Here is a 14,621-nt window from a genome sequence, read left to right on the forward strand (position 1 = left end):
ACGATATATTCACATTAGAGATTTATGCAGTTTACTGGACTTTTACTTTTTTGTAGCTATATTAAAAAAAATATGCAGGTGAACATGAACTTGTACGTTTACTCTTCCTTCTGTGTTTTTTTTATTCTGAATTCATTTGAATTCTTTTCTGGAAAGTAGGGAAAAAAAATGATAGGGAAAATATATATTCTGGAAATCGAAAAAATTGTATGAGGAAAAACTTATTTTTATATTCTATGAAGAAGGAATGAAAAAAAAAAAATCTTTCTGATTTTTTGCGAAAGGAGGAGAAAATGAGTTCCGTAGAAAACATATATTCTTCAGCCATCTATATGCCTCTCCTTTCCCTTTAGATTACCATACTCGTACAGCAGAAGTTCGAATTGATCCTGTCCCGATATAGGAATCGATAGCAGTATAACTTTTGGAGAGAGCGAGAGTAGAAGATGAGTGAAGAAGAGGCAAAAAAAAAAAAATTAGATACCATAGTAAATGATATGTCATGAGCGTAATCTCTTTCCTTGAATCTCGTTTTTTTTTCTTTGACAGAATTTCATATTTCTCTTCCTATTTTTTTACCGAGGGAAAAAATAGCAACATTTGAAGAATTTCAATGACGCCTTTCCTATATTACATTAGGGTTACAAATCCTATTCTAAATTTGGTTACATGAAATTCAAAGATAAATGAATAAGGGGTCCTCGCAGCTGCGAGGAAATGTTGAATTCGGTAGAGGTTTCCCTTTCGTTTTTGAAATATTGATTTTTTTTAGCATTTTCGATTCTAGAATTATTTCGAGTGATATATATACGAAATTATGTCAAAATGTCAAAATTTTAGAGTGGAAATCAGTAAGAATTTTTCTTTTGGTCAATCCTCAGTTAATGATCGTATTACTTTTCAGTCGTACTTTTCGATGAGCAATAAATCTACCGTTTTCAATGGTTCGAAATTTTGAAATTATTTTCTGTTCAGAAAAACAGATAAGTCATATAACATCAGTAGACTTGTCCGGTCTACAATTCAAATCTGGTCATCCATCAGACACTGTAATACTTAACGTGTTATTCATATTACCATGTACTAGTACAGGATGTACAGGTAGTGTAGATAAGATAGTATAGGATGAGTATGAATTATTCCGATTTCAAAGTGGTCTAAAATTAAAAATATTGATCAGTATGTTTTCGAATTTGGCGTTAAAATAGTTATTATCAAAAAACTTAATAAATTAATACCAGATGGCAGTCAGTTCTTTATTATAGTTAGAAGAAATTCGAAAGTAATAAGTATTTATATAATAATGTTACATAATTATTTAATATGACGTCATACAGCTGAAATCTCAAAATAATGTATATTTGAGTGTCTCGACCATTAACACGGAAATTTCCCGCACATTTACCCAAAAAGTATTGAGTTGCATCTCTATAACTGCACATTTACCCCAAAAAGTATTGAGTCGCATCTCTATAACTGCTTACAAGTATCATTTGCAATACTAGTAGAGTGGCTGTTTTGCAGTGCAGTTTGGAAATGACATAATAACCATCCGCTACTTTTCGGTAAAATGGTTTTGGAGACATATATAGAAAGTTTTCTTTGCTGCGAACTTTACATATTTAGCGACAACGAAAGTTAGCATCACGCATTATAACAGTTATCAAAACAAATACTCAGACCTTATGACATACTGTACATGTTTTAGGATTTAAATGTGTCTAGGACATCACATTAAGATTTTTTTTATGTCCCTTGTAAATATGCAGGCTGTTGTCTTGAAGTGGTGACAAACTCAGTGGGGTATTATAAGCCACCTTGAGGAACAAAAATTTGTTATGCAAACCCCGTTTAGTCAGTGAAAATCGCAAAAATACTTATGAAGGGTGTGACATCGAGTAGGACAAACAGGTCATTAAAATGAGTGGAAAAAAAACATTTATTTTAAGAAGATAGCAACACAGCCTCTGGTGTACAAAATAAAGTACAATAATAAGTGCGAAATGAATACAAAAAATTAAAATAAATAGGTGCAAAAACGATTTTCTTTGACAGCATGTTCTGATTAGAATACAGCACAGTTCAATGTGGGAAATTAGACGAAGAAAAATGATTACAGGAGATTTTGTACATATTATTGTACTTTATTTTGTACATCACAGGCTGTGTTGTAATTATGTTGTCCAATAAAAGTTTTTTTCTAAATATTATTGGCCTTTTCGTTCCACTCGACGTCGAGTATTTTTGCTATTTTCACCGACTAAACGTGGTTTGCGATATGTTTTGCCATGTTTTATGACAATTTTTTTTCCTCTTGATGACTAACATCACCCCTCTGAGTCTGTCGCTCCTTCAAGGCAACACCCTGTATATCACCTTCATACTGGTTTCCACTTCGTTAAATCACCATTTTGTCTCCCATCGTTTATTTTTTACCAAATTTTGTTCTTCAGCTAACAAAATTCTATTACCTCTTGTGTAGTCAAAAAAATTGAAGCACTCTAGCAAGTGGTTCTCATATTTAGATAAAAATGTACTCCATATTTGTTAATATCAGATATACTGAAAACTGACTGATTTGATTTCAACTCTGCCCCCCTATACCAGGACTCAATATAAATATTATTCTATAACAATATTCTATCTCCAAGGTACCCGTGTTCGAGTCCGGGTAAGAGCAGAGATTAAATGTTTTCCAAAAAAACAGTATAACTGCATAAAACCGAAAGTTTTCTGTATATCTTGTAAGTTGTTCTAATTTCAGACCGTTGTGAAATCGGAACTCCAATTAGAACCACCCAGTCTTTTAATTTAATTTTATGTTTTGATTAAATTTGACGTGCAATTATTAGACAGCATGATCGAAATTTCTGTTGTATTTGGCTGATATGCATTTTAATTGTATGTATAGTGAAAGGTATATTGGATTTGCGTATAATGAAAAAATACACATATGAATTCTTGAGAATATTGTTGATTGCTACACACTGATTGCCCAAAAACTGTTTCATCGAGTTTTCTAATTGTTTCAAAACTGTGAAAAAGTATTCTTGAAAAAATGGAATTTTTAAATTAATGAACGGGATGAAGTTCCTCTTACTTTCGATATATATTTGACTATGGTGTTATTATAGCTTTTTTCTGAATTTATAGAGATTAAATACAATCCTTGATGTTTAATAATGACTTCTTCAATCCTTACGTTCGTCTATAATTTCTTATAATTTAATTAAATAATGATTTATGATTGTGTAGATATGAAACGGAATTATACAGTCGAATCCCGTCATAACGAACTCCAAGAGACCGGAGGAATCACTTCGTTAAAATGAAATTTCGTTATAAAGGAATCCCAGGTTTTCAGCATTATTCCTATGTTAACTTATCTGGAGGATTATAAAAGGGTTCGTTAAAACGCGATTTTCGCTATAACGGTATTCGCTAAAACGGGATTCGACTGTATACAGATCACACACGTCTTTCAAGGCAATACGTAGTTTCAGACTAGTTCTGATTTTATCACACAATCATTTATAATCACCACAAATTACAGTAATTCGAAATTATACTTCTGATATTTAATTGCATGTTATTTAGTTCCTAGCTCTTTACTTAAAACAAAGTAGTTTTCCTACCTATGCGACAAACAAAAGAAGTAATCCTTTATTTAATATTTTCTCGAGAAAAATAATTACTCGAAATAGGATTATACACGACATATTTAAAAACTTAATTTCAATTATTAATAATCCCTTACTAATAAACAGGCGTATCCGTCAACTACCATATTTCTTGAAGAAAAAATAAATAAAAATATGAAACAAAGATCAATTATCATATAAATTACATTTCATTAAAACAACAATTATGAAAAAAGACCCGTAAACACAAAAACTGAATCTGTTCCATTAAAATACCCCAATAACATGTTGACGAATCACAAAACCAAGCGTATATTTCATTCTTAAACCTTCCAGAAAAACAGAAGAAAAGAATTTGATTGAAGTAAATTCTTCAAGATCCTAAAAACACATTTATTAATTAAATTTGCACTTTCACACTAATATAAAAAAATACAAATTTCTCTTTGAAAAAGAATTGTAGATCTTAAAAAAGAATGAAAAACTCGTTAAAGACGGTGAAGATTCAAGAGAACTTTCCAAAAAAATGGAAGAATGCCGCATTTACTTTTATATTATTTTCCTCTTTTTTTTCATTCCAATTCTGTCTTTTTTGCTTACCTCAAGCGACATCTTTTTTTTTTCATGATTTTTTTTCTCCTTTTCTGAAACTTGGCCTTTGGAATGCACGATTAAAATAATCTGCTACACTTATCTGGGTTTTTTTTGGGGGAAATAAAAATTAAAGTTTCTTTTAGAAAAAGGAAACAGTTTGGTAACTGTTTTTTTAAACACGTGTGGGCCTTAAAATGTAATTACATGACTTGAATTGCACAACTTTTTTCTCCTGCTTATCCCAAGAGAAATTTTAAGCCCATGTAAGCATTTGACATTTTTAAAAATGCTATCTTTCATGAGAACGTGTCTTTTATTTTTCTAGTTTGGATTAAAAAAATTAAAAATGAGATCAGATATACGTTTCATAGGATTAGAAAAAAAAAATGTGGAAATTATTTTAATTTCATGTTTCAGATGTGTTAATTCTGCTTGAAGTCCATATTTCACAATTTATTTTGGTTTGTGAAAATAAAGAATTTTCGGCGTTTTGAAAATACCTCTCAAAACAATTTTATTTACTGAAAAGATTACATAAAATATTCTTAGAGGCATGCTTGTGGCTCCTGGTTTATGCGATTACGAGTTCTGAATTTCATGGGTTCAGAAACTTCGATCATTTTAGACGAAAAATGATGTAAATTTTATCCTCAATTTTTTTTTTCGTTACATCATTTTATAGCATCTAAAAAAAAAACTTTTGAAAGAAGTAAAACACAACGCTGTTAAATATCAAATCCAACTACTAGCTACTAAATTTGTTTGTGGATACAAAATTTTAGATTCCTAATACCGTATCGTTACAGGTAAAACGGGCGTTTGATGTCTTTGGAACTCTCAAAAACAGTTGCGAAACGGTGCAAGTCGTAAGCATAATTTTGACGTCACCGATTTATACTAAATTAATTGGGATCAAGAGGTATCGCAAGTGTATATACTCTCGTGTGAGCGCTCGGCCCTACCTTTACATAGAGGATTTCAAATTCTGAATACTAAGTTCAGAATGGTTTTACAAAATACTGTGGGAGCTTAAGCACCAACTGCAAGTCCATTCTGACACAACTGTTGGGATCTCTGAGTCTCGCTAAGGGCTTCTGAATTTTCATCGATTCTGAAACTATTTCTCTCATTATTTTCTTTTCTTTTGTTAACTGCTTCTTTTATTCGCACATTTTCCATTTCTTTATAAATATATAATTCTCCCATTATTTTATTCCCTAATTTTTACTATAATTCTTCATAAATTTCTAATCTACAATATATGCCGAATTATCACTTTCAATAAGTCAAAATTCTCATTAGTTCAGTTGTTACGTTTTAAATTAATTACTAGTTTCATGAATTTAATCGATTAAATGATCCTATTATTTCTGATTTTTCTTATACCGGAGTTGAATGTTACTCTTGGTTGGAATTATGTGTTTCTTGGAATTATATCCGTTTTTCAATATGTGGATAAAATCGGCCCAGAGGATAAAATAAAAAATATTACTTTTGTTCCATATCAAAGAACTAGATTCTTCTTATGGTTTTACTCACCGCAGCCCAATGATTTATTTGTAATGAAAATCTATCTGATCATACGATGAAGTAACCAATTTGATATGTATCTAGTGATTTCAAAATTGAATTCACCAACTTCTAGAAACATTTATGAAGCCATTCATTTGAGAAAATTTTACATAACATTTTATTAAACATGTAAAAACCTGTACACAACAACAATACACATTCCGTCATTTTACACATTATTACAGTGTGTCTGGTATTAACAGAAAAAAAAGAACGACTTGCACAATGTGCAAATACAGGGATCAGCTTCATGTACATAACTGTAATCTTCATTTAAATTTTGCAGATGAGATCACATATTTCTGCCCCGAGAAGCTAAATGTGAGCAATGTATATTTATATATTATCCAATCTTTCGATCAACGAACTGGCAATCGTACTCAATTCTTATTTGGCAGCTTTAATACCACACGAGAAGCGTGTCTTCTATACTCTTTCTGATATATAGTTTCTTCGAAGTATATATTCAAGAACATTTCACAACTTTCTGTTTTCCATAATGTTTTCTCCACGTGTGTCCATTTTAGGGTAGGGAGAAGAAAGGCACCAAACGGAACATCCCATGGACTTTCTACCATGAGCAACTCTTGACTGCAAGGGAACGCAGGCGGTACCTGTGATTCTGGAGAGCAAAGCATTCACACCTACAGAAGAAAAGCCATTCTCAGATATTGATAACATTCCATGAAGATAGTTTTGATATGCAATTAAGGATAATCCCAATTGTAATTTTCTTTTACGCGTACACACATGCAAAAAATGTTTCCAGGGAAGGAGCCAGAAACTTCTATCCCGTGGCAGGAAGCCAATGAAGCAGCTGCGATATGAATTAACCTGTCATATAACAGAAATATTCAATATAATATATTAAATGTATAATAAATAAATTGCCCAATATAAAAAAAAAATTGTATTGTTCAGTGATACCTCGAAGTTGCACTATAGGTGAACTGTCGACAATAGCCTGGGTCGAATTTTCGCGGTACAGTTTCACCATACAACTATATACATGGTGAATAACTGAGCACGCATTTCACTGGTGAACCTTAATCCCAGAAGCATACTTCGAATTAAAAAAGTATCCAATTAAAGTTTATAACTCAGATACACCATTCATGTTGAAATGGTCATACAGTTATTAACGTAACAGATTTACTTACAATACGGACACCCTGTACTCAAAAACCCAATAAAAAAGTTCTTGCCCTGGCTCTACTGAGACCAAAAAAAAAAAAGATAAAGAAAAAACTAAAAACCCATCATAGCATGGAGTAGAACGTGTTTTACCCCTTATTTATACTGCTTTTCCCATCTTTCTCCGTGTGTTATCTCAGTGAATATTTCACTTAGAAACGTGCAATATTCACTGAGGAATTTTTTTTTTTTGGCATCAGTAGAGACAGAGCAACAGCTTTATAATTGAGTTTTAAGTACAGGCCACACACAGGCTGTCAGTATAAAAAAATATTTTTATTTTATTTTATTTTAATAACTATACAACCCTTTGTATGTCTCTAGAATCAACGGTTAGCCGATGAAATTATGTGCGTGCTGATAACTATGTGCACCCTGTATAAATATCAGGTGATTGGGACCAAACTTTTTGGAAGAATACCTGGCAATTGTTTTGTTATTTGACTAACTCTATGGTACTCTTCTATGTCTTCATAAAATCAAACTTGCGTTGTCATTGCAATCCAGTGCGGTGAAAAGACCGTATTCTTCTGAAATCTACGCAAATATACTTCACGTGCTAAATACTTTGAATGTTTTGATAATAAATTGGAACATCGAGAAAGAACAAAAAAAACCTGTTCGTGTTTTGAGGCACGAAAACAAATTTCAGTGACGCGTTGAAATTATTGAATGTTACACACCAGGTGCGTCATTGTTATCTCTCAAAGATCATCACCTCATTTTTCTTTTCAAATAAGATGAGTTGGAGAGGAAGGCGCTATCTATATCCAACTCTATAGGGAAAATAGCTTACCTGTATTCTCCATCGAGCTTATATTACTGGTGGGAGCGTGACGTCAGCGGTCTCCGCCTTGGCAGTGCTGAGAAAGGTGTCCCCCAACATCTTTGGACGGAACAACATCGGAAGACCACGTGATCCGGTGAAAACAAACACGATCTCCCATGGAGATCAATGTTAAAATTGCCGATTTTAACATAGAATTGCGGAAATTTAGTAAGATTTTCCGAGGCATCAATAATTTTAAAAATTGGATTGCATTCTCAATTTTCGAAATATTGAGTTTGCTTAGAGATACAAAGCCCAGAAAATTAAATATAAATTAATTAGCCAGACCCACTTTTGAGGTTGATATCCATGCAATGACATTAATTTCAGCTTTTTATTTATATCTCAAGCACGAAAATTAAAATTAATGTCTCCGTATTGTCTTATATTATCCAATTGCATCAATCCGTATAGTTTAGGATGTTTTGAAATTAATTATGGAATTATTTCTTTATTAATTATTATTTCTCTCATTACTTCTGGAGTAATTGCTTTAATCAATTCTGGATTTGTTTCTTTCATTATTTCTGAAATTATATTTCATTAACGCTGATATTATTTCTTTTACTAATGCTGGAATTATTTCTTTCATTAATTTTGGAACTATCTTTTACTTTAATTTTGGAACTATCTTTTACTTTAATTTTGGAATTATCACTTCATTAATGCTGAAATTATTTCGTTCATTAATGCTGAAAATACTTCTTTCATTAATTTTGGAATTATCCCTTTTTCTTAATTCTGGAATTATTTCTTTCATTATTAATGCTGAAATTATCGCTTTCATTTATTTTGGAACTGAAATTATCTTTCATTAAAACGAATTTTTCTTTCATTAATTCTGGACTCATCTTTCATTAATTCCGAATTATCTTTCATTAATGCTGGAATTATCACTTTCATTTATTTGGAGCTGAAATTATCTCTTTCATTAATTTGGAACTGAAGTTATCACTTTCATTAATTTGGAAATGAAATTATCACTTTCATTAATTTTGGAATTATAACATCAATATTTCAGCTTTTTATTTATATCTTCTCAAGCACGAAAATGAAAATCAATGTCTCCGTATTTTCTTATATTATGCACTTGTATCAATCCATATAGTTTAGGATGATGTGAAATTAATTATGGACCCATTTAAAATTAAATTCCGCAGCTTTAATCAAGCATTTTTTGAAGCAAAAACAGGCAGATCGATTCATTTCTGTTTCTTTCATTTAGATTTGTTCCTTTCATGAGTCGCATGTAGCATTTCTTCCATGAGAGTAATTAAAGATAATTCCAGAATTAATGAAAGAGATACTTTCAACATTGACGAAATTGATAATTTCAAAATTAATGGAAGTGATAATTCCAGAATTAATGAGCGATAATTACATAATTAATGAAAGTTATAATTCCAGAATTAATCAAAGTGATAATTCCAAAATTAAACAAAGTGATAATTCCAAAATTAATGAAAGTGATAATTTCAGTTCCAAATTAATGAAAGAGGTAATTTCAGCTCCAAATAAATGAAAGTGATAATTCCAAAATTAAACAAAGTGATAATTCCAAAATTAATGAAAGTGATAATTTCAGTTCCAAATTAATGAAAGAGATAATTTCAGCTCCAAATAAATGAAAGTGATAATTCCAGCATTAATAAAAGATAATTCGGAATTAATGAAAGATGAGTCCAGAATTAATGAAAGAAAAATTCGTTTTAATGAAACATAATTTCAGTTCCAAAATAAATGAAACGATAATTTCAGTATTAATAATGAAAGAAATAATTCCAGAATTTAGAAAAAGGGATAATTCCAAAATTAATGAAAGAAAAATTATAGAATTAATGGAAGAGATAATTCCAAAATCGATGAAAGAAGTAATTTCAGCATTAATGAAGTGATAATTCCAAAATTAATTGAAGCGGTAATTACAAAATTAAAGTAAAAGATAGTTCCAAAATTAATGAAAGAAAAATTCTAGAATTAATGAAAGAAATAATTCCAGCATTAATGAAAAAGTGATACTTCCAAAATTAATGAGATATAATTCCAAAATTAATGAAAGAAACAAATCCAGAATTGATTAAAGCAATTACTCCAGAAGTAATGAAAGAAATAATAATTAATAAAGAAATAATTCCATAATTAATTTCAAAACATCCTAAACTATACGGATTGATGCAATTGGATAATATAAGACAATACGGAGACATTAATTTTAATTTTCGTGCTTGAGATATAAATAAAAAGCTGAAATTAATGTCATTGCATGGATATCAACCTCAAAAGTGGGTCTGGCTAATTAATTTATATTTAATTTTCTGGGCTTCGTATCTCTAAGTTCTCTAAGGGAACTCAATATTTCGAAAATCGAGAATTCAATCCAAATTTTAAAATTATTGATGCGGCGGAAAATCTTACTAAATTTCCGCAATTCTATGTTAAAATCGGCAATTTTAACATTGATCTCTATGGGAGATCGTGTTTGTTTTCACCGGATCACGTGGTATCCTTGCATTAGATGTAGACGACGTCGCGGCGGCTGGATGTTCCCTCCAGTAATATAAGCTCGATGGTATTCTTTCTCCCTCGGGTTTGAACCTGGGACAGTGAGGGCAACCTCCACGGTGATAGATCAGTATCTTACCACCACGTCACTGGGATTTAAATCCCTTGCTGGGATCATAGACGGTTTGTTGTAGTGTAATATTGTTTCACAAATACCAACCATTTGTAAAACCGACAGATTTTTGCAAATTATCTAATGGTGAATTAACGATTTAATCTGATGGTCATACGGAAATCATACGGATCTGGAAGATTCAAAAATATTCTATATTGATGATACAGATCCAGGACTTTTCACGAAAGTTATATTATTTTTGTGCGCAGTATCTGTTATTGAACAGATCTTGAAAATCTAGATTGACAATTGCCAATTTTCCTTTTTTGTTGATAAGTTCTGTTGCCATATTGCTATTATTTTAATTTTAATAAAATTTCCGGATGTACCTATCCATCGGGAACGCTTTAAAATAGCTCTCTGAGATGTGAAGTGGGGTGCGTCCGGTCTTGGTACCAAATAGTAACCTTATCCATTATTGACAGCTGTAAATGTATCGAGCATCTGTGATATTATGGTGGAGAAAATTTTTTGAAATAACAAAATGGGATTACAATGAAATGATCAAAATACGGAAAAAAATTATATTCCTTGATGAGATTTTTCCCTGAATTTTTAACATTTCCATATTTGTTTCACGCATGAGGGAAAACGCGAGTTTTGGACCGAATACACGCTTATGCCGTAACTCTATTTACATAAAAATAAAGATTAATATTTCATTTCAATACAAAAATGTATGTGAAAGAGGAATTGACGATTTTAGTTATCATAAAAATGTTACATGAAGTCACAGTCCTGAACAAAAAGAAAATATCCAAAACTAAAAAGTAAGGTAATCTTGCCTTTTCATCGGAAGACGTCCATCGCATGTGTCATCTTCACTCACATTCCGCTGTTTACAGTAGCAAAGAACTCACAGATATTACTCGATCCAATCTCCCTGTTCCTTTTCATATTCTATTGTGGGTACATATATATATTTATGTATATATTTATTCATATATATATATGTATGTATTCAGGAAACGCAGAAATCAAAACTAATTGTATGGAGGAAGGCACGGAGTTCACAATGGCGTCGTCTCAGTTGTTGTCTCGGGAATGCTCAAGCTTTCCTAACGAACAAAGAGAACAAAAGACGAAATTTCAATTGCAGTTCTCAGAATGTACATACTGTCAGACCAGACAAGACCCGAGCTCTGTCCCTTCCGGGATGCAAGTCTTTTACCCGTGTGGGTTGGGTCATGCTGGGAAGCATAGTGGGTGTCTATAATTAAAGTCGGCGTGTTCTGAACTGTGACACCCTCAACTACCCCTCGTGAAATTGTGATACTCTAGGAACACGCTAATGAAGGGATGAGACGAATTTTATTATCCCCTTCTTTTAAATACCAACATAATTCAATAGCTTTTTAGTGCGGAATAGCCGTGCTTGTAAAGAAAGAGTTTTACCAGCGAAGCACGTTCTTGTAAAAACAAATTCATAGTAGAGAAATGATAATGGAAATGATTTTTCTGAAAATTTATCCCTTTGCTTCAGAAATTTCGTTTCCATACATTCATTAAACACATTTTTTGAAGTTTCATAGCTATCCCTTAGGATGTCATATTTTCAGAGATTTTCATTAAAACCACAAAAACTATGATCGAGTAGAAATATGTTCGTAAGATATCATTCAAACGCTGATTTGCTATACGCTTTTCGATTGTATATATGCTTTTCTATGCTACTAAAATTATTATTGAATTTTTACCAACATCAAAAGAATGTATTGTTCAACATTCCATCAACACAAATGCATAATAAAATAGCATATATCGTCGATATAATTTAAATAAAAATTGATTTTTATAAATAAAGAAAACTTTATTATTTCAATAAAACTTTATCAAATGTGGAAAAACATTGAAATTTATTTGATCCTTTGTTAGAGATAAGTATAAAATTGTGTTGTCATCGCATATCATATGTGGTCGAAAATATTTGTATCGAATTTGAAATAAGTAATTGTTTAAATAATAATTTCAATGATACCTGCACTAGAGCATAGTGTTTGAGACTTTTGACAATGTTAAAGGTCATGCTGATTAACCAGATATGGGGCCAAGTGTCAAAATAATAGTGGGGGTCCATTAGCATCTTGATGGTTCCAAAGTTCAACAATTTTCGAGGACCCCTCTTTAGTTCCCAATACTATATATTTTATTCGGGAGAAGAATCTACGTTCAAAAGTCAATATATTAATACAAAATATACAGGAATGCTGAGAAATGGCAATATAAATTATATTAACACACAATTTAATAACACGTTAAAATAACAAAGAAATAAAGGGTTTTTTGCCTACAACCAGAAACAAAACGTATTTACACGGGGCAAAAATATATTTTTAGATCCCTCTATGATTTTGGATAAAAAAACAGAAAAGTTTATCAATTTCCCGACAGATATTGCACTTCTATCACCGTGAGTGCTGGTGAGACCTCACTTATCGCACATCCCCCAAACGAAATTGTGAGTATCAGACACATTGGTTGTGTACAGCTTAGAACACGCCAACTTTAGTTAGGGACATCCTGTATTCTAATCACCTCACGTAAATCTTAATTATAAATAATTCAATTTAAATTAAAAAAACAAAAAACGAAAAGGAACCATTGTTGAAGCATCTTTATATTGAAAAGAGAAGGTAGGCTTTATATTATTTGCCAACTTAAGATTTCTTCATGAACCATAGAAATATGGAACTATTATAGAACTATAGAATAACATAGAGATATTCTAAGAAACTCTGATATCTTAAATATAATAAATACCACAAACATAAAAATTTCATTTTGAAAAGAAAAACTCTCGCATGTTAGTATTTACTTCGATGGAAAATTAAAGGTAGATGTCATAACGTTTGGATCGAAAAAAAGAATATTTTTCAGAATATCTGTAAACACAACCACAAAAAATTTCGAAATCTTCAAGTTTCCAACTTTTTTTTCAAACAAGTTTGACATCTAATAATAATTTTTGAAAGTTCTCTCGATTTTTAGTTCATATTTCTTGAAGAAATTTGACCAGAAAAAAAGAAAAATTTACTCCTTTTTCTGAGTGCTTGTTAGCGGTAGTTTTGGAAAGTTTCGAGATATTCACTTCTCTTTCAGTTTTTCCTTTCACCACAGGGATTGCGGAGCGAACATGAGAGGGTATTCGATTCGTGTTCCTGTTCATCGAACTCAATAAATAGAAGTTTGTTACACATTCGCTGATCCTTATGATGAACCTAAATCCCAAGCACACAACACTCAAAAAACTATACTTACTGTCCTTCAAATACATAGTTAAATTCAAGACTTTATTTCGGTATGGTAGTCGCTATTCAGTCATGAGTACAATCAACCCCTGAGTTTCGCGATAGGTGGAACCGACGATAACCGCACAAGTCGGAGTCCCGTATTTTACATGCGAACACACATAAATAATTATTATAATTGGGATCAAAATTTAGGAAAAGCACCTACATTCTGGTGGAAATTACGATAAAATTCCAGTTATTCTTGCAGAACGTCCCAAATCCAAGGCAAAAATTTGTTTTGATAGTGATAGCTTCATATAGTCCCTAATCAGGTTCTTAAAAGTCCATATTGACCGAAATATATGCAAATTAACGTCATGTGTAAGTACGCTCCAATTTTTTTTTTTTCATAAATCTTTGATTTTGGAGGCAAGAAACCATTTCACTCGTGAGTCGAAATAAAGTACTAAGAGTTGCAGGCCCGTTGAGTTATCATTGTTGATCGTTAATGAATTTTCAAGACTGGAAATTAAGTTGGATTGAAGATTGAAGATATAAAAGCGTGACCAGTCTTAAAAAATGGCAGATCACTTCAAGCATTTTTGCAATAACATTTCAAAAAATCACGGCAAAAAAGTTTTCATGTTTTAATCACTTCACCAGCGTTAACTAAATGCAGTGTATTGTTCTGATCAGCCAATTATTTGTCGCTCATAACTTAATGATCGGAACTAATTTGGCAATTGTCCTGTGACTATGCTTAAATTTGAGAAATTTGTATTTTTCTCTGAAAATTCCTCGATTAACTATGAGTTCTAGTAACTCGGCAAGATCAGGTAATATTGCTAGTATTTTCATAAATGTAATAACTTTTGGAAATGGCA

The 14,621-nt window shown here is 31.5% G+C and overlaps 1 protein-coding gene across 2 annotated transcripts in view; it reads right to left on the reverse strand.

Annotated features, from left to right (window-relative positions):
- Positions 1–5,907: 5,907 nt before the first annotated feature.
- LOC149077222 (adhesion molecule nephrin-like) overlaps positions 5,908–14,621 on the reverse strand; it is a 151,548-nt gene continuing 142,834 nt past the window's right edge. For both annotated transcript variants that reach the window (XM_089244961.1, XM_089244960.1), the window contains 2 exons: positions 11,293–11,565; positions 5,908–6,451 (listed from right to left, as the gene is read on the reverse strand). In XM_089244961.1, the coding sequence (XP_089101087.1) occupies positions 11,518–11,565 (48 nt within the window). In that variant the 3' untranslated portion in view covers positions 5,908–6,451; positions 11,293–11,517. The remainder of the gene's footprint in view (positions 6,452–11,292; positions 11,566–14,621) is intronic.

The sequence above is a fragment of the Pholcus phalangioides genome, unplaced genomic scaffold, assembly GCF_987345545.1.
Source record: "Pholcus phalangioides strain wild (caught in Gottingen) unplaced genomic scaffold, Ppha-v1.0 ptg000015l_1, whole genome shotgun sequence".
NCBI classification, from domain to species: domain Eukaryota; kingdom Metazoa; phylum Arthropoda; class Arachnida; order Araneae; family Pholcidae; genus Pholcus; species Pholcus phalangioides.